Source organism: Mesoplodon mirus (assembly GCF_964341445.2).
Source record: "Mesoplodon mirus genome assembly, chromosome: 6".
In the NCBI taxonomy this organism is placed as follows: Eukaryota; Metazoa; Chordata; class Mammalia; order Artiodactyla; family Ziphiidae; genus Mesoplodon; species Mesoplodon mirus.
The window spans coordinates 92,902,852-92,927,026 of record NC_138982.1 but is presented as its reverse complement, the minus strand read 5'-3'; the positions used below and the strand labels follow the sequence as shown (position 1 = coordinate 92,927,026).

Genomic DNA, 24,175 nt, shown 5'->3' with positions numbered 1-24,175 from the left:
GAGAAGCTTCTTATTTTAACCTTAAAAGAAAAAATGAAAACAAAACCCCAAACCAAATCTGGGCATTAAAGAGGCTAAAGTAGTTGCTCAAGATTGTTTAGCGAGTTTAAGAGTTGGGTCTAGAATTTATTCCTCTTAATTTCCAGCTATGTTTTTTTTCCAGCAACCTGTTGACTTGTTTATATAGGACTGTCAAATATAATCTGTCAAAGACACATCACAGAAAAAAAATTAGAAAGAAGAGCCCTTGGGTTCTCCATCTCCCAAAGTCAACCAACATGTGATGTTCACATATGATGTGAATATGGAAAGTAAATATATATAATATGCAAAATATAAATCTTGCATATATTGATTCAAAAGGCCTATTTTTAAGGAAAAGGGGCAATAGCCGATCTTCCATGACTTATTCTACTTTACAGCAGTTTGTATGCCCACACAGGTGATCTGCAGTCCTCTGACCAGCTAAAAGTAGAGTGGCTATTTCAGCAAAATGTTTATCTTTGTTTCTGTGTATTGTTGTGTTGATTTTTCTCAATTTACCTACGAATGAAGCACTAACAACCTCAGTGCTTACAGTCCAAATAAACTTATCTTGCACTGTTTTGGCCTATGTGATAGTTAACCCATTGACAAAAGAAATCCAAGCTGATAAAAGCCTTTCCTGGCCACTTGTTAGCCAGGTCAGACTGTAAAATCATAACACAATGCACGCCTCTTCCATGGGGCACCACAAGGCAACGATTAAAAAAAAAAAGAAAGAAAAAAAAAACCCCTCACTTCCATATCCAGTGGAGTTGTAGTTTATTACTATAACCCTCCCAAGTCAAAAGGACACCAGTTTCAAGCCTTGCAACTTGGTGCAGACAGGGTTTTTCGCTCGCAACCCACTCTGCTGGGCCTCTCTACCTGTCCTCTCCTACTGTCTACAGGTCCCGAACATTAGAAAATAGAAAATGTGATGATCTTTGTGTGTCTCTGTAAAATGTGTGTATGTGTGCGTGTGTTTGGGTGTAACGGGCCTTCTGTTTGGCCGCGCGGCCTGTCCATCACGAAGCGGGCCAATGGCAGGCTGCCTTATATAAAATGAGTGTTTTCAGTCTCTCCTGGCTGCATGTACTGTATGTGGAGCAGTGTACAGTGAAGCGGAGGCAGAGCGGCTCCGCGAGCTCCTCTCTCTCCACTTTCCCATAGAGAACCCCTGACTGGCCGCTGAGGGCGAGCCACACACACGCCCTCGCGCCCGGCGAGCCCGCGAGGTAAGCGCCCCCCCATCCCCAGCCCTTCCCGGGCGCTCTCCCCGCACTTTCTGTTTTCCTACTCACTTGCGAGCCGCCGGGCTGCAGCCCCAAGGACTCCGCGGCAGGAGCAGCGGCGGCGGCGGCTGTGGCGGCAGCCGGTAGGCTGGACTTGAGGAAGACTGAGGGAACCCCGCGCGTCCGGAGCCGCCGCCAGCCGGCCCGCTCCCCGGGCACTTTACCCCTCCGCCAAAACTTTGCGTCGGGAGAGGTCGGGGGCGAGGGTCGCCGCGGCCGCGCCGGCGGCGAGCGGGGGGCGCGAAGGCAGTGCCCTGCGGGCGGGAGGCTGGGGGCCGGGCTGGGGAGTAGTAGGCCAGCCGGTGCCAGGCTGCGTTTGCAACCAGCACCTCTCGGCACACAGGCAGCGCCGCCCGAGAGGGGCACGGGAGCCGCGGCGCGGGCAGGAGCAGCCCGAGGAAAACAACAACAGAGCCCTCACGCCGGCGGGCGGCTCTTGGCCGCCTGGGGAGCCCCAAACTTCATCTCGGCGAAAGTACGTGGAGCCCAGCCTGGGCTCGGCTGCCGGGGAGGTGGGGCCTGGGGAGTCGGGGCAGGGGAGGAAGGTACAAGGAGCCAGCCCTCAGTGGATTTATCGAACGTTTCGTCTGCGTCGGTGACCGGGAACAGCAGCCCAGTTGCTCGTTCATCTGGAGAGTTGGGATTTGGGTGTTCCGGCCCCGGAGATCGGTGCCCTCTCACCCCCCCACCCCTAACCAAATGCGCGGCGAGTAGAGAAAGTGCTGTTTTAGTGCCAGAGTGGCTAGGAGGAAGAATAGGGGGAGAGGGGGAAGAGGGCGAGGGAGAAGGGGAGAGAGAAGAGGGAGGGAAAGCCGGCGGGGGCGGGGGGTGAGGGCAAGAGAGAGAGCGAGAGAAAACCGGAGAGGACGAGAGGGAGAGCGAACGAGAGAACGGGAGGGAAGAGAGGAGGGGGGAAGAGGAGGAGGGAGGCTGTGTCAGGATTTTGCTTGAATGTGGGATTATGTTGTGTCAATAAGTTTAAGGTGGAGAGAGCGAAGCTGGCCGGGGGGGGGCTGTGGTGGAGGGGAGGAGGAAGGCCTTGGCTGTTTAAAGTCTTATTTCTGAAGGTAAGTGATGGCATTGCATGGTCGCGATGACAGAAAACTTGCAGATCCTTTATCCGGGGATGGGGTCGATGCCTCTAGAAAGAGCTCCCCAGCCCTCTTAAGCCACACTCGTGTTACCCTGTTATTTGCTGCGATCCGGGTCGCTAGTAAATTACAGAAATCAGACTCGAGGTTTCTTTTCCTCCTCCACCTCGTCTCGCTCGCTCACCCTCAGCAATTTATTATTATTATTATTTTTATTTTTGGTATTGTATGAAACTTAACGTAACTGAGACCAAACCCGAGTCCTGTAATTTATAAGGACCCTGAATCCAGGAATCTGGAACACATTTATGTGTGAAATAATCCGCGATCATTTCAGCTAAATGAGGAAGGTAAAACGAAACGATGCAAAAAGCTAAGACACAACATGTACGACAGGGAGGGGGGGGAGAGGGAGAAACGGAGAGAGAAGCTATTTTTTGCTTTCCTTTCGGTAGAAAGGAAAATAAAGCGTGCATTCCCCTTCCCTCCTGGTGTGTAGGGTCCAGTCAATATTTTAACTGTTTGAGGACAAATTAGTCCAGGTGGATCTCGCCGAAAAGTTTCGCGAGGTGGGGTGGAGGTGGGGGGGTACGAAGGGGAAGGTGGGTGGAGGTGATGGGGGATGGGGACGGAGCGAGCTCTGCCTCTGCTGATGGTCATTGGCCTGGGGCTTTGAAACCATTGCCTGTCCTGCTAATGACACGTCCAGTTCTCCTCTCCCGGCCGCGGACGCCGGGCTGCCGGGGACCGGGGTACTTTCCCCGCGCGGGGAGGGGCGTTCTTCGCCATCCCCTGGGGTTGCCCACTCGCGACGTGGGGCCCCCACGCGCGCCTCTTCTGCGCGCCGCCGCCACCTCGGCTCGCGCGACTTTTGTAGCCAGCCCGCGGCGAGGGGGCGCAGGGGGTCCCCGGCGCGGACGTCTCCGCGCGGCCACCCCTCTCCCGGCCCCACGCGCGCCGCGCGGTCCAAGCCCGGAATGGCAGCGCCGGGCGGAGCGGCTGTGCCTCCCCGGGGGGCAGCGGAGGCAGCGGCGGTGGCGGCGGGATCTTCGCCGGGGCCCGCGGGAGGAGGAGGAGAGGGAGGAGAGGGAGGGAGGAGGAGGAGGAGGAGGGGAAGGAGGAGGAAGAGGAGGAGAGGGAGGAGGTGTTTTCTGTCCAGACCGCCGCCAGTTCGAGCGGGCACGGGGACGGGGACACCCCACTCGTTGCTCCTCCGTTATGGAAAGGTGTTTAGCAGACTTTTACGCCCGGAGTGTGGGCTTTGCACTTCATTTTTTTTTCTCCCCCCTCTTCCCCAAAGCAAGATGGACTCTATTCCCTTTCTCTTTCTCCCTCTGCCTCTGTCTTGTCAGCCTTAAAGATCGACATTTTGTACTAAGATGCAAACTTGATGGTGACCAGCAACAAAGCCGGGGTGGGATCCCTCGCTCCCCTCCTCCCTCTCCGTTTTCCAGCTCCCCCAACCCCGACCTCGAAGACCTGGTGGCCCTGCACTTGACGCCGGGGGCTCTGGTGAATGTGTTTCCCCGCTCGGTTCCGATCTCCAATCTCGGGATTGTGACCGGGGCCGGGTGTTGGGGCGACATTTGTGGCCGCCCAGGTCTGCAGGGCTGAGGGCTGCGCTACCTGGATCTGCTGGATTTGCTGCCGTCGCCCTGCCACCTCCTGCCGGCTTCTGGGCACGGGGAGGCTCGGACTGCCTATCGATTGCCATGATTTGGTTCCTGGTGCATTTGCCCTGGGGGCGGCGATCACTTGTGCAAGTTGATGAATGATCACGATGTGGGTTTTGGGTTTGCAGGATGGATCAGCTGCCTTGTACATACCGGGAGTAGGGGGCAAGTGTGCTGGAGACACCCTAGAATACCCGCTGGGCTACCCTCCCCTCACAGCCTCTGCCCTTTGAATACAGGGAGCTTCTTCGCCTTTATTGCCCCACAGTTCCAGCGTAGAGGTGGGGATGGTGAGAAGGAGGGGTTGGTGGGGAGCTGGACTCCTGGGTTTCGGGGTCCTTCCTTCATAGATGTTGCAGGAGTTGGGACTCAGTTGTAAAGCTCTACCACACTGATGATGTACCTTTATTTGATACTTTATAGGTCACTATCATATGACAAAGGCTTTGCTGCAGTTCATCTTCCTCCCTGTGTACTTTCCGTTTGCCTTCCTGGGTAAGTATGCAAACTCTTCATACAGGGAAGCTGGATGGTATTAGTAATGACACAAGGGTCCTTACTGTACACATAAGAAGATGCCTTATTGGGTTTGCAGCACCCCAGAAACTTGTCTTGCTGAGTTTCCCATAGCAGAAGTCAATTTATGATTTCTAGTATTTACAATTCAGCTATGGTTATTATTATTTTAAGATAGTTTAAATGTGCATTTCGCATTTTCCTGCAAGTAAGTGTCATTTGAAAACTTACGTTTTTTAATTGATAATAAAATTTTATGTAGAGTTGAAGGCCTAGGAAATTTAATGCTAGATAATATTGTAGAAAGATTGTAGCTTGTGAGTAGAGAGAATTATTAAAAACCCAAGGAATCATTGCTCAGAAGACCTCTCTAAATTACAGTGACTGACATTTGCTTACTCTTTCCTGGGCTCTCTTTTCTTAGGGAACTTGTGCTGTTTGTGACAGTTACCTTTGTAGTAGGGGGAGGGTGGACTGGGCAATATAGTAAATCTAGCATTTAGTGTACCAGCTTGATTCAAAAGGCAAATAACTGTCCTAATAGATAGTAATTTTTGTCAAAATTTATATGTTTGGAGAAATTGAGTGCATTTTAACAGTCTGTATATATAATAAATAGCAACTTTGAAATCTGACACTAAGTGCCTTTTTCAGATATATGCCTCCCAAATGGAAAAGTTGGTGAAATAACGTGTGGGACAGTAAGTGCCTAAAAAGTCTGGTTGTGAGAAGTAACCCTCTGGGTGAAAACTGAGGGTTTAACATTTGAGAGCCGCATGGTGAGCCCAAACTGCAGAAAACCAATGTGTAATTTTGCCCCTCCATTGTCAGAAACACCTCAGGTACTCTAAGTTGCTGATACGTTAAGAAAACTGGTTGTACGAAATTGTGTAAATCAGCTTTGGTGCTTTGTAATATTACCATAATGAAGACAGACTGTATTTTGTGAATGAAAATGGACTTGAATTCAGTTTTCCGTAAAAGAAAAAGAAAAGGGACCTTATTTTGTTTCCTGGCTTGCTGGCATATTGTGTATGTTACTAAAAGATTGTCTTAGTATTGAGAGGAATTGAGTTTTGAAGACCAGGCCTTTCTGGTAGTTTCTGTATGGTAGCAAAATGTACTTTGACATTGTTGAGAACCTTAGATGATATATAATAGAAGTTCTGTGTCCAGCATTTTTTAATGGAATGTAAAATATCGTGTTATTTCAGATAGAAGAGCCTCCTAATATGTCACATGCATAACAGGCCAATTGGAGTGGTCAGAATGAGATGGGTCTGTAAGATGAATTTAGGGCACACCAAAATATGTGGATTTCAGCGTCTTTGGTTTTTTTTTTTAAAGCTTCTTTGCAAGAGAAGTTTTTCATTTTTGAACATATGGCAAGAGTATTCAAAATGCATTCCTGATTACTGAAGAACACCACATTTATACATGTGAGGCACGTTATTTTGTTCACTGGAGCAAACTTTTAAGGCTAGTTCTTTCGCCATGGAAATATATTTGACCAATTCAAAATTTAAAATGGGAATAGGTAATTTCCAGAATAAAAGCGATCTGATGAGCTCTTGCATTTCTTTGAGATATCGAATAACTGCTTCATTAAAACAATGTTTTCAAGAAAAGTCTTGGTCTTTGAAGTCAGAGTAGTTTTTGTAGTATAAAATTTGAAGTAGTGATTTTAAAAGTCACGCCGACAATGAATTACAAGTTATTTGCATCTAAAATGTATTTATTAGATTTGAGGCTTAATTTTCAAAATAAGATTTTAGATAAAGGTTTTGCTTCTACATTGCCAAGAGTTTTCAAACTTCTCATTTTATTATTCTGCATATCTCTATTAAGTTCTGAAGATGAAGTCTTAATTTGCATTTCACATTTAAAGCTTGCTGTCGAAAAGGGGGTTCATCTATGTTGTTTCTTAGTGGTACGTCTTTGGAGGTACTGTGGCGGATTTAGGTAGAATCTTCCCCTAGGGACTAAGATTCTAACAAATTTTGAAATTTTGACACCTTTCTTTTTTTTATATCCACCTTGATCTTTATATCCAAAAATTTTTTTAAAAGTTCCAGGTTTAGGAGTTTGTGAGGTAGCTCTGCTTTTAATGTATATATAGCTCTGCTATACAACTTGAAAAGTGTATACTGTCTTTGACCTTATAGACCTGATCTTTATACTTCATCCATTGGAACAGATTTGTTTAGACATTGAATTTATAACATAGCTTTGAGTGAAAGCTAGGATGAGCATATAATTATGGTTTGCTTGTGCTGTAAATAACTATGTAATTGATAATGTTTTTGTATATAGTTAAAGAAGGAACAACAGCCTTAAAATGTGGCACAACTCATGAAAACCTAATTCAGCAGCTAAAGTATTTATACAGCCATATTTTTCAGTAAAATTACAAACATAATTTTTAATTATTAATCATCAGCCAATATACTTAATGTTTACATTTTCCTATATTTCATAAAGAGCATGGGTAAAGCAAGAGCCATAGTTTTAATGGGATCTTACCATGAATATCAATTACTTTAATATTAGACATCTTTAATAGAAGTAATAAAAGACTTCACGGTTCAACCCTATTAAAAGAACTTTTTGAAAATAGCCTCATTATAGATGTGCCTGTTTTTACTGTACTAACAGAAATCCCTGAAATTATTAGTCTCTTGCAAGAGTGCAGAAATGTTTAAGATTGTGTTTTTAAATGTTCTGCATTACTAAATACAGGCAGTTAATTTTGGCATATTGCATCACCACCAGTGTGGCATACCTATATTTTAAAATTTAAACTTAAGCAAGTATTTATCTTAAAAAGAAGACACTTTTCTTGAACTCGTAGTTTGAAATCCACCTTGTTTTTCAACATTTCACCACCAAGGGCACCTTTTAAAATAGGTCTGAGTGGTATCTCTCCTATATTTTTAGTCAGCTTCCTTCCTCTCACTATGAAATGAAAACAAACCCAAATTATAAAAACATTGTAATTTCACTGCCTCACTTTTTAAAAAAAATAATTAATTTATTTATTTTTGGCTGCGGTGGGTCTTCGTTGCTGCATGTGGGCTTTCTCTAGTTGCGGCGAGCAGGGGCTGCTCTTTGTTGTGGTGCACGGGCTTCTCATTGCCGTGTCTTCTCTTGTTGCGGAGCGGGGGCTCTAGGTGCGTGGGCTTCAGTAGTTGTGGCTCTCGAGCTCTAGAGCACGGGCTCAGTAGTTGTGGCTCTCGAGCTCTAGAGCACAGGCTCAAGTAGTTGTGGCGTGCGGGCTTAGTTGCTCTGCAGCATGTGGGATCTTCCCGGACCAGGGCTAGAACCGATGTCCCCTGCATTGGCAGGCGGATTCTTAACCACTGCACCACCAGGGAAGTCCCACTGCTTCATTTTTATCATGTGCCCCAAGTAAATTGGATGCAGGAGGTCCTCAGCTACCCTTTGAGAAACACTGCTCCAAAGGTGGTAAGGACTAAAGCTAATGACTGAATGGACATTCTTCCAGCTTGAATATTCTGTGACTGTAATTCCATCAGTGGGTTTGTACTACCTCAGGGGCAGTCATCACATACTGTGTCGAATTGTAGAGATTTCTGCATTTTAAGTCATACCTGAAGAAAGCACTTTTTGAGTTCAGCTTCACTCAACATTCATATGTGTTCATATTATCCCTTAGAAGGCAATTATAGTTTCTTAAAATGCCAGGACATCATTTTATAAGTGTAAAGATATACCCAGAAAATTCTCATGTCTTAATGGGGATTGTTTTCTTTCCTTTTTCTTTTTTTCTTTCAAAGAAAAAGATAAAGTGAAAATTGAAATAAGTACCAGTTACACAACGGAAATTCAAAAGAAGACACGCCAGTAAAGAATTCTATCTAATAGTATATATAAATAGAAAATGAAAGACTAAGGGAATGAAAGACTTAAAGGATTAAATATAGACCATGAAGCATTGACACACCTTCCAAAATATAAACTTAATAAGTTAAAATATGTGAGGTAGTTCCAGGATCTAGATAGTAAAATAACTTCAGATAGTGAGGAGGTTGTGTAAAATACAAAGTAAAAATTATTAAGAATGAATTGGATTTTATGAAATCTTAGAAAAATGAAAAATATTGTAAAATATTGATTAAATAATTAAACCAGTAGTTAAATATAGCCCTTGGGTGAAAAGATCAGGGAATAAAACAGAAACTCCTGGATTGGAATAACTGAGATCCTGAAAAGGACACAGAAGTTTGGATATTTTATGAAGGGAATAATTTTAAAAAAGGTTGATAACTTATTTCAAAGGACAAATAAGAATGAGGATAAAAGTTGTTTAAAGCAGCTGTATTTCTCAAATGTTTTTGAGATCTATGGTAAGAAATACCTTTTATATTCCAATCCACATAAAAAAACCTGGAACGAAAGTTTCCTGAAACAGTACTAAGAGCAGTGCTCTACTGATTCCTATTCCTATCTAATCTTTATAAATCTAATCTGTTCCAAACAATTTTATTAAAAAAAAATACAGGGTGTCATTCACTAAATTTGTTTTATGACTTACAGTTTAAAAAACACCAATTTTGCTTGCAAAATATGGAATTTCCCAGGCCCCATCCTCATATTCTGATTCAGTGTGTCTGGGATAGGGCCCAGGAATCTGCATTTTAACGGTACTGCAGTGATTGTGAAGCAGGTGTGAAGTTCTCTGACATATTTTGAGGAACTCTGGTATTAGGGACTGATGGCTAAAGATTGAATGGAGTCACATACTTGAATGTGGGCTTAGAGTTCATTTACTGCTGAGGTCTCTTCCAGAGCCTCAAGATTCTATGGCTGTATTTCAGTCAGCATGTTTACAATACTCAGAGGGCCCTCATCACACTCTGTAGATGTCCCATAGTAGCAGGTATAGTACAGAGAGCAGAGGCTTTGCAGCCAAAGAGCCCTGGGTTTCACTCTTGCTGCCTCTCTAGCTTATAAGCTGAGGGACTTTGGGCATGTCACTTCAGAATGAACTTCCATTATCATATGTGAAAAAGGGCATCTTAATATTTACCATGCAGCAGAATGAGAATTACATTAGACAATAACGTCTGTAATGACCCTTATCCACAGTCAGCGCTCAATAGTATATGATTTATAGTTATTCAATACATCTCATCTCACCCCAACTCCCACTAAGTTTGAAATTTCACAAGGCTGTGCCTTTTAATTTTTGTTTCCTCCAAAGTAATTTTCAACTCTGATATCATGAAACACTGGTGCATTTTTAACTGGATGTGAGGTGCTGGACAAACAAGTTGTTACTGAAGGAAATAATAAGAATAACCAGGAGGAAAAAAAGAAAAAAACAACTGAGGCACGCCACATTTAAGTACAGTGCTCCTTCAAGTTGGGGCAATGATTCTCCCACCTCTTTAAAAAGACATAGCACAGGACAGTACACAATTCAGAGTGGTTAGTTGACAGCACTGGACATTCCCTCTGGTGACTTTGATACATCTTGGGAGTGTCTTAGAGCGTCAATTCTCTTTTCTATCAAGACACATGTGACTAATGTTTACACTATGATTTCCCTGGTTATAGACATAGATAAATTATGCAGTTTTTTTTTTAAGATTTATTATTTATTTATTTATTTAATTTTATTTTTGGCTGCCTCGGGTCTTAGTTGTGGTGGTTGGGATCTTCGCTGAGGCATGAGGGATCTTTCATTGAGGCGCGCGGGCTTCTCTCCAGTTGGGGCTTGCAGGTTTTCTCTTCTCTAGTTGTGGCTTGCAGGCTTCAGGGCATGTGGGCTCTGTAATTTGCGGCATGCAGGCTCTCTAGTTGAGGCGCGCTAGTTCAGTAGTTGCGGCACTTGGGCTTAATTGCTCCGCGGCACGTGGGATCTTAGTTCCCTGACCAGGGATTGAACCCGCATCCTCTGCCTTGGAAGGAGGATTCTTTACCACTGAACCACCAGAGAAGTCCCATGCAGTCGGTTTTATAGGTAGTTCACAGTGTGATAAAGCCACTTCTTTCCCTATCAAGAAAGTATATCAGAATACAAGCAAGAGTGATGTTATTATGATGAAAACCTTAAATACACCCATATATACACATGTAAAATCCTTTATAAACTGTGGTACCTTAATTTTTCATAACTAATTACTTGGGGGCACTCCTCACAACCAATTAAAACTTACCTTTGTGTCAAGGCATGAAGATTGAGAAGCATTATATCCGAAGTGTGTAACAAATTACATCGCGCAAAATGGCACTTAAATAAAAAAGAGGGACATACTAAAGAGAAGATGAATGGGAAATACTCCAGATCCCTGAAATCTTGAACAATGTGAAAATCAAAAGCCAGGGGAAATGCAACCTGTGGTTAAGTGCAAAGGAAGTGCAAAAGACTGCAAGTACCAGGGTTCTCAAACTTGAATACTCACTGCTTCTAACTTAAGACATTTTTAAGTAGTCTCAATGTTCATTTACTTTATTTGAATAAATTAAAATTAAATAACTTTGTTTTTTATAACTTAAAAAAAATTAATTAAGTAGTTAATTTTTTTTGGCCACACTGTGTGGTTTGTAGGATCTTAGTTCCTCAGCCAGGGATTGAACCCGGGCCCTTGGCAATGACAGCGTGGAGTCCTAACCACTGGACCACCAGGGAATTCCCTGTATTTCCTAACTTGTAAGGATAGATTTGCCAGGAACATCTTCCTACTTGGCTAAATTTTAATTTGCCATACTTTTTCATCTCTAATAAATAAATAAACTGTCTTTGTATCTTGATCTGTAGTGGTATTGGATATACATTCACAATCCTCTATCTAAAAAAATCTCTGAAAAACTAAAAAGGTTTTTTCCTCCAAAAGTTTGACATCAAAACTCACTTGGTGGCAAAACCTGACCCAGAGTGTCATGGACCTGTTTTATTTTATTTTATTTTTTTAAAAATATTTATTTATTTATTTTTGGCTGTGTTGGGTCTTCGTTTCTGTGCGAGGGCTTTCTCTAGTTGCGGCAAGCGGAGGCCACTCTTCATTGCGGTGCGCGGGCCTCTCACTATTGCGGCCTCTCGTTGCGGAGTACAGGCTCCAGACGCACAGGCTCAGTAGTTGTGACTCACGGGCCTAGTTGCTCTGCGGCATGTGGGATCTTCCCGGACCAGGGCTCAAACCCGAGTCCCCTGCATTGGCAGGCAGATTCTCAACCACTGCACCACCAGGGAAGCCCCATGGACCTGTTTAAAATAGTTTTTAAAGCCCACTTAGAATATTCATGTATTTTGCTGTAGAAGTAGTAAGTAGTATGGTTGATTATGAGGCCCTATCCTAGATTGGACTAGGAATGTTACATAAAATATACTATATGCTTTTAAAGCCCACAAAAATCTGAAACATTGGACCTAAGGGTTTCGTATAAGGGATGGTGATCCCATTGTATTAACTTCCTTAGTCCACAGCATGAAATTATCTGGTATTCCTACCGATTTAACTCAGTGAAAATCCTTTTGCTAATTTTGATAAGGAAAGCTTAAACACACATACACACACTAATTGAACCTCGTCTATCCATTTTGACATTGTGAATCTTTTTTGGTGGTTGTAATTTTTAGTTTTGTTAAGCAAACAAACACACTGATAGCTGTAACGTTTGAAATTTCTACCATGTTGAACATTTCTTATAATGGTGAACAAAATTTAGGTTACTTTCATTATGTTTTACTCTTAGGAGAAGTTTCATGAACGGGTTATATTTCCTTTATTACTTTGCTACTTGCATGTTTCTTTCCTTCTATCAGAAAAGTAAAAATAGAAAATGTTTTCTGCAAATTTGCTCTCAGGTGAGAATGTTTCTGGGTTGTATTGTTTTGTAGAGGTTCTAGGTATCTTTATTTTCAGTAATTAACTGTGAAATGCTGAGTCAAGATCTTTCATCTGTACTTCTAATTTCCTATAAAAACCACTATAAAAATTGAAAAGTATGTGAGGAAGAGTCTATATGACACCCTAGGAATAAAGTAATAGCTGTATCTGAACTATTGTTATGGTAAGACTTAAATCAGTCTTCATTTGGTAGATTAAAACTGTTAATGGCTAAAGAAAGTTTTCTGTCTTTTATTATTTGTTGATTTGACTACATCCTTTGGTGTAGGAAAGCTACATACAGATTGAGTAATTCAGAGGGAGTCTTATTAGCAGTGCTGATTCTTTTAATAATAAAAAATGCTGACTTGTTTTCCAGCTTTTGGTGCACCTCTCAAAACTCACCCAAGGGTAGAGTTCTCACTGACTGCAAAGGGAATGTGGTGGAGCATGTAACAAAATGAGAAAATAGGGCCTCCCTGGTGGCGCAGTGGTTGAGAGTCCGCCTGCCGATGCAGGGGATACGGGTTCGTGCCCCGGTCTGGGAGGATCCCATATGCCGCGGAGCGGCTGGGCCCGTGAGCCATGGCCGCTGGGCCTGCGCATCCTGTGCTCCGCAACGGGAGAGGCCACAACAGTGAGAGGCCCGCATACCGCAAAAAAAAAAAAAAAAGAAGAAAAAAAAAATGAGAAAATAATTCTCTACACCCAGCTGTCAAACTCTGATTATATTTTGAGTTCCTTAAGTTGCCATTTGTTTCATTCTCTTCCATTCTTCCTTCCCTCTCCTCCCTCCCCTCCCCCTTTATCTCTCCGTCCTGTTTCTCTCAGCTGATTATTATATTCACTAATGTGCATCTGGGATACTGCCTAGAAATGTCTGAGAATGGGATGCAGGGTTGAACTTTTTTAAAATTTACCATTATTTGATTTTAAAGATTTGCTTGTAGTTTTTGAGTCCTTTTAGTATTCATCCCTACACGTTATCATGAAGTTGTTGATATATGAATTGGAGACTTACACAGTCTCTACGTATGTGTCAGTTAGGAAGGGATCATATGGAGCCTTTAGCAGGGCTCTGTGAAGTAAAGGCACCTGTTGTTTTTATGAAGTAAGTTCCTTATCCAATCATTTTTGTTTTTTAAGGTGATAGTGTGATTACATGGTTTCAATTATATTTAAGGGAAAATTGAAAGCAGTTTTTAGAAGAGTTGCCCAAATAGTACTTCTCTTTGGGAGGAAGGGAGAAAGATAATTTGCAGTCAGATGCTCTGCCACTGAGCTGCACCCCTTGGGAGAAAGATATTTGGACTGAGGGCTGCCTTGTGAAGTATCAATACAAGTTTTATTTTTACTACTTAGTTTATTTTTCACAAAAACTTTCTGATGAGAGGTGACCCTGTTTTAATGAGGAGGAGACTAAGTCTTAGGTTAAGTAGTTTGTCTGAGGTCACACAGCTAGCAAGTGGCTGTGCCAGGCTTAGAATGCCTGTCTGCAGTGCCACTGTCTCCTGGGCTTGTCTTGTATTTACCTGCCTTGAGGACCGCATTCCAAAAGGTTAGAAATGAAAGTTTTGAGACAACTTTTAGCCAAGAATTCCCTCCAATTTTTCTTTCTCCCAAAAGAGAAATCGTCTTCATTTTGAAGTGATAGGGCTTGGAACACTGTTCTCTATCAGTCTTGAGAGAGGTAGATGAGAAAGTCTCTGAGCTGGGGCCAGCTGTCAGTTTTCATCTGTGAGGTCACAGTCAAAGACAAAACCGGCTTCAAACTTAGTTTATAAATTGATATTTAGTGAACTTTCTTTCTGTTTGGTATATCTAGTACAGAAGTGTCTAATAACAGTTACTGGTTTCACTACTTATTAATTCCTCTGGTATGTCAGTAGCAATCGTCATTCATCATGAGTTTTTCTCACTGAATATTCTGTATGTTTTTACTCTGGTACTTTTTTTTTTTTTTTTTTTTTTTTTGTGGTACGCGGGCCTCTCACTGTTGTGGCCTCTCCCGTTGCGGAGCACAGGTTCCGGACGCGCAGGCTCAGCGGCCATGGCTCACGGGTCCAGCCGCTTCGCGGCATGTGGGATCTTCCCGGACCCGGGCACGAGCCCGTGTCCCCTGCATCGGCAGGCGGACTCTCAACCACCGCGCCACCAGGGAAGCCCTACTCTGGTACTTTTAAGTACTTAATCTGAATATATTTTACAAAAGGAATTTAACAATTTAACATGGATAGTGTTATAAAATAGTTTTCTGGCATTTGCTTTGAAAAGAAATTCAGTATTTGTGGAAAAAATTAATAAGCAGATTCATAGACTTCATTTCAGAGTGTCTTAATGAGCAAACATGGATTAGAGGGTTAATCAAAAGTTACCAGTTTTCAAAGTGGTCTATGGGTACGTTTGATTTATTTTACCTAAGAAACTTATTTCTGCTATGATAAGTAGAAAAGATTTTATAAATTACACATTTCTATACAAGTAACAAATCATTTAAAAAAATACAAAGTAACACATTGCTTTTTTTGTACTAAGAGCCCTATTCATCTGAAATTAAGTTCTCTTTTCTTTACAAATTCAGCAAAGTCAGAGCCTAATTCAGATATAGAAGATAAAAAGTTTGTTCTTTTTAAATGGCTTTTCTTTTTCCCTGATCCATGAAACATAGAAATAGGGTATTTTTCTATTTTGGCAAAGTAGCTCTTGTGGATGATAATCTTACGAAGAGTGCTCTTGCATGGTTCTAGCTGCATGATGCTTTGCCCGGGGTGTGTCAGGCTTTCCATTTCTTGTCTGTCATCCCCCCACAATAAACCACTTCCATACTGTTCTCATTCAGATAGGCTGGTAAACTGAGTATGTTTTATGGCGTCTGACACTTTTCTTTTGACTTGCTTTCTTGGGTCATGTTCAAAGACCATTTTGCATGTTAAATAATTTGGTCAAATGTAGGTGAGATTCAGGTAGCAAAAACTACTACTGATTTAATTCACTGGTCATGGATTAGGTACTTACAGTGTATTGATGCTGATTTAAACTTTGAGGATATAAAAGATGAGTATAGAACAACCCTTATCCTTAAAGTAAGTGTCTTCTACTGACTGGAAAAGTCCAGTAGATGTAAATATACATAACATAAATTATTCTGTGCTAATTGTTCTAACAGATATGGCCTAAAATAGTACTGAGTAAAAACCACTAAAAAACTGGCTAATTCCAACGTAGGAGCTGACATTGAAATACAGCAGGGGTTTCTTCCTGTGGCACTGTATTTGTCCTAATTGTCATTAGGGTTGTAAACTAGTTTGGCCCAAGCACTGGGGTGGATTTGAAAAATTAGACTTTTAACCCTGATTTGGCTTTTATTTACTTATTAGTACATTCTTTTTGCTTTTAGTCTATTTCAAAAGCCAGTGAATTTTTTTTTTTGATGAAGTTTTCCATTTATGTTGTTACGTTTCATTCAAGAGTTTTGGACTTTGTTTTTATTTATTTATTTTTTACTTTTTTATTTATTGCTATTAATGTCACAATCTGTAATGACAACACTTTTGAAGTAAAGGGAAGGGTTTGAGGATTCCATGTACTGTATACCAAATCATGTTAAAAGTTTAGTGAACAGAATAAGTTTGAACTGTGTTCACATTCCAATAAAAATATTATAAACTACTATAGCTAACACTTATTCTTACTTAGATAAATTATACTGGTTAAAAATATATATATATTAATAAGATCTCAAGCCCAGTTATTAAACACACGTGAGATTCTAAAGAGGTAAAAATGTACTTTTCTATCCATGAGAGATTATAGATTAAAAATTATGCCCAATGCTTCCATCAAGCAATTTTCAGGTTTTCCTGGATGTTTTCAACCTGTATTTACAGCTGTGGTTTCTCTCATGGCTTAGTAAGCCATGACCGGGAGGGCACACATGAGTTTGGTCCTCTTTCTCTTTTATGTTTGGTAATCTGGGTTCTGGTCTTTGGATTTCCCTTTGACTTGATCAGACCTTCAGTATCGCTTTTTAAAATCATGACTTTTATGTTTATTACACCTCAGAATGTATGCATTTTCACCCAGTTTTATTTATGGCTCCCTTTTGACTGGTCATTTCTGGACGTCAACACAGTTTAGATTAAAACTTTGTTTCTAAAATGCTCAGTGTTCCAGATGCCAACCCTGGGTGCTTTAATAACAAGCAAATACATTCGTAAGTGAAATCATAAGGAAGAAACTGATCTGGGAAAATATTTCTTTATAAGCTCACAACATTGATAATGACCCTAATGTTTACATTAAAGAAGCAAAGAGGAACGGAGACACACAGAAGAGTGGTTTGTTAGTCTTTCTTCCGTTCTCTGTCACGGGGCTGTTTGGCATCATGGAAGTACAGTTATTCGGATCTTATTTACCAGCCCTCATGGTAATAATGAATTTTTAAATAAATTTTGTATATGGATATGCATTCTTGTCTCATTTGGTGCTATACATTCTTAGTTGTCCCAGGCAACGTGTTCAGATTTGTTGTAAGGCCCAGGGTTTTAAAAAGTTTCAATGATTTTCTACATACAGCCTCTGCATAAATTTAAATCCATACAAAAGCCTTCTGTAGCTTGAAAGGTCTTGGGAATGGGTCTTGAGGAGTGGGCGTAGAGTTATACATCTGAGGATCTGGTCTCACACACATAGTGGTGAGTTTACTACATAAGGAACTGTGATCATGAATCAGTGGTGGATTTTATTTCGTTAATATTTTTTAAGGTAACAATATATATCATTCCTGACATATATTTCAAATACAGCTAGATCATGAAGTCTAATATATAAGTCATAAGTATTAGGGTGATTGGTACTTTTCATCGTTAAAGATGTTTTCCTGAAAAGTTTTGACTTATTTAGTTTTTCAAAATTAACTATGTATTCTTATTGACAAACTATCATTTCAGAACATTTCATAAGTATTTCTAATTGATCTTCAATTAGCAGTGGTTACTTGAAGCTTTACCATTGCCAGGTCCTAATAGTAATCAGTGATCTGTAAAGTTACACAGAGGGGAGCTGCTTAAAGGGATACAGTACTGATCATTATAAAGGAGATCAATCTTTGGTAAAGCAAATGACTGGCCTCTATCATATCTGTTTGGTAATTCTGGGTTCCATATATTCAGTTGTCTTTATTTTATATAGCATGTGTTTATTGACTACCCATTATGTGTAAAGCTGGATTAGGAATTCTGGGGCTTGCAGAATAAAATGGTAGTAGCTTTGGCTTCAGGTTGTTTCTAGTATCGTAATGACACACACATACCAAATGTGGAATAGAAAATAAAGATGCTATAATATCCATGGGACACAGGGATGATGAGTATATTGTTGTTAGGAGATAATTAGGGAGGGAAATCGGGATGGACGTGAACTTTGGTTGTTTAGCTTAATGTGTAGTCATCCTTGCCAAAATGCTTACTTGGGTCTATCAGAGAAAAATGAACCAGGCTATTGGAAAGCCCAGGCTAACCCCATCTTGGCCAAACAGTTCCCTGCAGTTGTGTCATCATCCAAGCCAGTGGTCTCCGGACTTTTTAAGTGCTATTCCCTTCAGTAAAAGAATTGGAGCATATATCTTCAATATCTGTACATTTATTTATAACTTACGTATACTGGGCTATTAATATATTATTTAATGTAATAAAATATAAACGCTTAGAAATAAAAAATAAATGTAAAGAATTTGAATGTAAAGAAATGTAAAGAAAAATTATATTATTTGAATGTAAAGACAAATTATATTATTTCCTTCTTACCTACTCCAGTGGGCTCTTATTCATGTTTTGGGGCTCAGGAACCCCATTTTGGAGACCATAGGTCAAAATTGGGCAGTGTCGCACCAAATTTCCATAAATTCCATGAGCTCAAGGACTTTGTTTTGCTTACTGCCGTATCCTCAGCACCTAGATCATGGTAGGAGTGCAGTGGATACTGTTGAATGAATAGGCAGAATTAGGCTGATTTGTAGGGATGAGGACAGAGTCTAGCTCAGCCTGAGGGATCTGATAAGAATAGAGATAATTTTTGTTTGTTGCTGTATCTCCCATACCTATAAAAGTGTAGGGACTAAAAAAATATTAGTTGACTGAGTTAAGGGGGTGGACAGTGTGTAGCTCAGCATGAGGTATCTGCCAGAGGCCGTAGATGGGCATGAAAAGGTAAATTCCAGGAGGTCCCCTAGAGCAGGACAGTATATGGAGATAGACTGGCCAAAAATACAGCCAGTGCGGGGAGGGGGTCACAGTGTTAGTAAGAAAATCTCAGAGGAATGGCTTTGGTAGCCTCAGATCTTAAAAACTGTGACCCTCTTAAGCAGTAAGATCTAGATTTTACTTATCTTTGTACCCACAGTTCGTAGAACAGTATAGAAGATGTCTGATTCATTTATGTTAAATTGCTCTGTTTTATACTATGTACTAGATATAGGAGATTCTTCAAGGTACAGGAATGGATTAGTGTAGTGTGTGGAGGCCTGTAAATGAATCCTGCCCTGATTGAAGCAAAGCCAACGATTCTGGGATTACCTCATACGCAGACATGGTTTTAAGCCTTGGCAGTATTGCCTGCACAGAGGTGCTCTGGCGACCACAACTGCCAAATCATATTTAGCTGTTTATTTAAATGTCATTATTAACATACTTCTATTGACACATTATCAATGAAGAAAATGGGGTTTGTGATAGAATTATTTTTTGTAAGCTATCATCCTATACCTTCTTCCCTCACCACTAATGCTGGCATATGTCATGGATCACCCTCATGTATACTATTTCAATTAGGACTGAATTTATTTACAAATAAATAAAACAACGTAGTTTGTATTTTTCCTCCTATTTTTGGAATTTTCTTATTCAGACTTCCTCTTTAAAAGGTGGTAAAGGGGGCTTTCCTGGTGGCGCAGTGGTTGAGAATCTGCCTGCCAGTGCAGGGGACATGGGTTCGAGCCCTGGTCTGGGAAGATCCCACATGCCGCGGAGCACCTGGGCCCGTGAGCCACAATTACTGAGCCTGCGCGTCTGGAGCCTGTGCTCCGCAACAACAGAGGCCCCGATAGTGAGAGGCCCGTGCAACATGATGAAGAGTGGCCCCCGCTTGCCACAACTAGAGAAAGCCCATGCACAGAAACGAAGACCCAACACAGCCATAAATAAGTAAATAAATACATTTAAAAAAAAAGGTGGTAAAAATTCTAGTTTTGTGATCATAAAATAAACCTGTCATGCATTTTATTGAGTGTTGTCAGAGTTGGGGAGCACAAACATTTCCCCTGAGAAGCAGCTATGGCATTAGCTCTCTCCTTTAGAAGCTGGCCAGACGAAGGCATCCTTCTTTGGCTCTGACACACCAGTCAAGACAGGTACCCCCTTACCCCCTCTGCAGTTCAGTCTCATTTAGGGCATGTTTATTTAAAGCAGTTTCACATGTGCACAATTAATAAATTACTATGCTCTAATTTGCATTTCTGATGTCTTGTAGAAAGCACAGCGAGTTCCCCTTTGCCCTTACAAAAACAGTTTAGTCTGCCCAGGCTTCCTAGAGCTGAATAAAAATTTCCTCTGAGAGCCCTTCTGCATCTTTAGCATAGTCTCCAAATAAAGACTTAAACTGTTACAACTTCTTTGCTCTCATCCTTTTGGTCATTAGTCGTCAAGTCTTTCTTTATTGTAAGTTTGTCACCCTTAAAGACACAAGAGTAATATATGTTACACTTGATATTGCAATCTAGAGTTTACACTGTGATTTCACTGACATCTTATTTGCTCTTTATGCTGTGAAGTAGATAGGAGGGTATCATTAGTCCCATTTTTGCAGATGAGGAAACAGGTTCAATGTTGTCAAGTGGCTGGACCCGAGTTACTGAGTTTGCAGTAGCTCCCCTGAGACAAAAAACCCTGTATTCTGGCCATTCCTCTGGAGAACTGCCCATGGTGAAGAGCAGAATTTATCTTATTTAAACTATGATTTTTTTTTTCTTTTCTTACTTTCAACCTGATAACTTATTGTAAATACCTGGAACGGCAGTGGCATAGACAATATGGTTGTTTAATTGTCAATGTCCTGTGGGCTATAAAATATCAGTGGAATGGGCCGTAAATTTCTGGTGTATTTAAATCTGTTTGTGTATTTAAATACACCAGAAATAAGTGTTCTCAGATCATGTGGAACGATTGTCCATTTGACTTAACTTTTTTACAGCTTGTGGTGGAAAATTAAATGCATAGCAACCACACAGGGACAAAGAATGTGCTTTGAAGTGTATATTAGGATTCTTAAGTGAGATTTGGATTATGTGTTGGGGCCATTTTTTTTTCCTGTGAGACATATTTCTGAAACTGTAATGAAAATTAATTGGAAAATATGAATTGATATCTGAATATCTAAGCTACACCCATTTCTAGGACATATATTATAATGTGATATCAACTGGTGTTTTCAAAGAAGTGATGGGAAGTGCTAAAGTTTTTTTCTTTTTAAATTTAAAAGGCATTTTAACTTGGCACTCTGTAGAAAAGGAACGTTTCACAGGCCAGTTAGAGAATTCAATATGGCACTGCTGCCAACTTTACAAGAGAAGATATTTCTATCCAAAAATAACGACAGGATCAATTATTCAACTCATATTTTGCATAGTAGAAAAGTTTTATTTGTTAGGATCTTGTCTCAAAGTTCCCTAAGAGTAAAGAGGCCTACTTAATTATTGTAATGTGGGAGAATGATAAAAGGTTGATTACATTAGATCTCCCAAACCTTTTCTTTATTTAATAGATTTAAGGTCTGACACAAAAGAAATTTATTTAAAATATTTATTTCTACAGATTCCTTTTGTTTCCATTTAATTTTCATAATTTGATTTTGAATATTTATACCAACTCTGGGACACGGTGTAGTATTAATGGATAAAGAAGTTTGTTGAAGAATCACAGTTTAAAGAAAAGCCAGAGCATGTGTTTATTGAAGAAAGCGTATAAAGATGGAAGGGGTTAGAAACTGTGAACGTTACTTTGGCTTTTCATTTAAAATGAGGTATGAAATTAAAAATCATGAGGATAATTAGGTAGAGTTCCTCCCCACCCTCAGTTTTTAAGCGGTTGAATCCAGTGGTCCCTCTCTTTCCACCTTGAAACAGCCTGTGAGGGAGGAATTATCATCTCCATTTTAGATGAGGGAATTGAGTCTCAGAGGCTCGGCAACATGCCCAAGGTCATTCTTCTGGTACGTGGTGGAGCTGGCATTGCATTCCAGCTCGCTCTCAGGAGGCCACGCTCCTACTCACTCTCTCCCTTACACTGCCCCTTGTGCTGCCAGCACGGCCTTTGTACCACTGCGTAGTGCCCTGTACCCGTCTTGGCTCCTGTAGAATTGTAATGTTGAGGTTCCGGCCCAGGATAAAAGTACCTCTTCCTTGTCGAACACATTGCCATATTCACATTTGCTTGTTAATTATTTCTGAAGTCATCCCAAGCATATAGTAAACTTCTAAAGTTAAAAAAGGTAGTAGTATATAGTGTTCTAAGAGGTGAAATATCTGTGTTTTGTTTTGGTTTTTTTTTTTTTAAATAAGATTGTGCTGCAAATATAAAAAAGAAAACAGTTTTGGAATTCAGATAATTTTTTTTTTAATGTTATAATCTTTTTTTTCTTGGCCTCACTGCACGGCATGTGGGATCTTAGTTCCTCGACCAGGGATTGAACCGTGCCCCCTGCAGTGGGAGCGTGGATTCTTATACCACTGGACTGCCAGGGAAGTCCCAGAATTCAGATAATTTACATTCAAAGAGAATAGTAGAATTTGAGCTCTAGAAGGGACATTGCAGATGATCTTGGAGGCCTGTAATCCATCATTTTAAATTTGAAGAAAGCAAGGCCCAGATTAAGGAACTGGGACCCAGGCCATGTGAGTGGCAGAGCTGGAACCAAGACGTTAAGACTTCTGATTTGGTGTTTTGCTAGAGAAATCTGCTTAGTTCCAAAATGATGTCGAAAATATTTTTAGTCCATTGATGGCGCCATTTTCACAGCAGGAATATGTGACTTTTTTTGGTGTGTTGTTCATAAATGGTTAAAAACATTAAAGAACGAAAATAATGTATTGTTAGAGCAGAGCTGTATGTAATACAGCATACATATTAACTTTGAAAGTATTTTATTATCGTGCTACTTGACTTCTAAGTTATTTAGTAGTATAACATAATTTTGGTGTCTAACAGATACATGGCTTTGGTGTAGCTCCCTGTGTCCTGTGAAAACAGGAAGAATTTGCAAAACAATAACACATTGTTAAATGGCATGCCAGTTTATCAAATGCCCTAAGTTTATTACAGTCTGGTCTTAGGAAAAAACATCTCAGCCTTATAGCAGCTCATCCTAATCTTAAGCGAAAGAGCCATTGAAGTTATTCTAGGGCTGTTAGGTTTTGTTCTCTCCAAGAAAGTATAAAGCTGTTGATTAGGAGAAAGAAGTTTTTAAACCCTAACAGATTTAGTTGTGAAAGATTTGTGTACTGCGACGCCTCATGGTGGCCTTATTAAGAAACTACTGTAGTGAAACATAGTGACCACATACCTTGTATCTCTGACTGAATCCCCTCAAATGCATGTGCACAAACATTGGTGAGTTAAGACCCTCGATAATATTTTCAAGGTTTGTATTTCTACGTTTCATTTGGGAGAAATTAACCTCTTTCCTGCAGTCCAGGGAGGAAGCCTGTAATGCCTTATCAAAGCATTGCTTCTCGGAGTTCACCTGCCATCCTCCAGCCCGGAATTTTCAGAGAATAAGAGCTATGTAGTCCCAACAGTTGCTGGCATCTTCTGCTTCTTTGTGTGATTCAGAAAAAAAAAACACCCTTTTCTTGAGATACTCTAGTTTCAAATGTTGGAAAATTGTCATAATAGATTGATTTTGCTAGAACAAGACACTTTACTGCCCTTTGGCAGGAAATTGTCATAATAAATATATAGATCTATGCCCTCTGCTGTGAGTGGCGCCCCCTAGGGTTGTGCAGAGCACAGCTTGCACAGCTGTACATGGAGACCCTGCAGACAGTTGTATCCGAGGAGGTTATGTCTTTAGACATCAGATATTAAAACATCACATCTAGAAAATTATAAGTATAGTTCTTGAATATAAAATGCTAGTTATTTATGAAATCATTTTTTCTTAGTTATAAACATAATAGAAATTGTTTCTGTTGGAATGGAGTGGAGACATTTCTTTACCTCTGCAGTGTACTGACCAAAGGCTCTATATTCTATTACACATCTCTTGGCCCAACCAATTTAATATATTTTCAAAGTTAGTCTGTCTTTTAGAGTTCTGATTAAAGAAGAAAATTTTTGACCTTTATGAAGGAGCTTTCCTTTATCAGATGGGTACAGTAATAGAATGCAGAATGACTTTAAGCATCCATCTCTTTTATCCATCATTAAAAGTTAATTGTCACATCATATAAGTGCAACTTGATGGGATTTTTAATGTTCCAAAAATTGGCAACCTGTGATGAGGAAAGTATGCTCTGTGAGGACTTGAGTTAAGGGAAAGAAAGGAAAAAACAAACTTTTTATAAATCTTAAGTGGCAGCTAAATGGAAATAAAAGCTTTTAATTTTTGTGGGAAGAGGGTGATAGCAGATCAGTACCTTATGTTTAGTTGGAAGCAGAAGGTTTCAGAATGCAGCT

At 40.6% G+C, this 24,175-nt stretch overlaps 1 protein-coding gene across 13 annotated transcripts in view; it reads left to right on the top strand.

The window, feature by feature from the left end:
- The first annotated feature begins 1,112 nt into the window (after positions 1-1,112).
- The window catches only part of BBX (BBX high mobility group box domain containing), a 291,684-nt gene continuing 268,621 nt past the window's right edge, over positions 1,113-24,175 (top strand). For 5 of the 13 annotated variants that reach the window (XM_082626012.1, XM_082626017.1, XM_082626018.1 and 2 more), the window contains exon 1: positions 4,502-4,575. Coding sequence is in view for 5 of the 13 variants with exons in the window: in XM_082626013.1 (XP_082482139.1) it covers positions 4,515-4,575; positions 5,251-5,297 (108 nt within the window). In the remaining 8 variants the exon portion in view is untranslated. Of the gene's footprint in view, positions 1,260-1,361; positions 1,400-1,659; positions 1,792-4,501; positions 4,576-5,250; positions 5,298-5,320; positions 5,439-24,175 lie in introns of those variants that run through there. The other 8 variants (XM_082626016.1, XM_082626015.1, XM_082626007.1 and 5 more) reach the window with 6 other exon arrangements.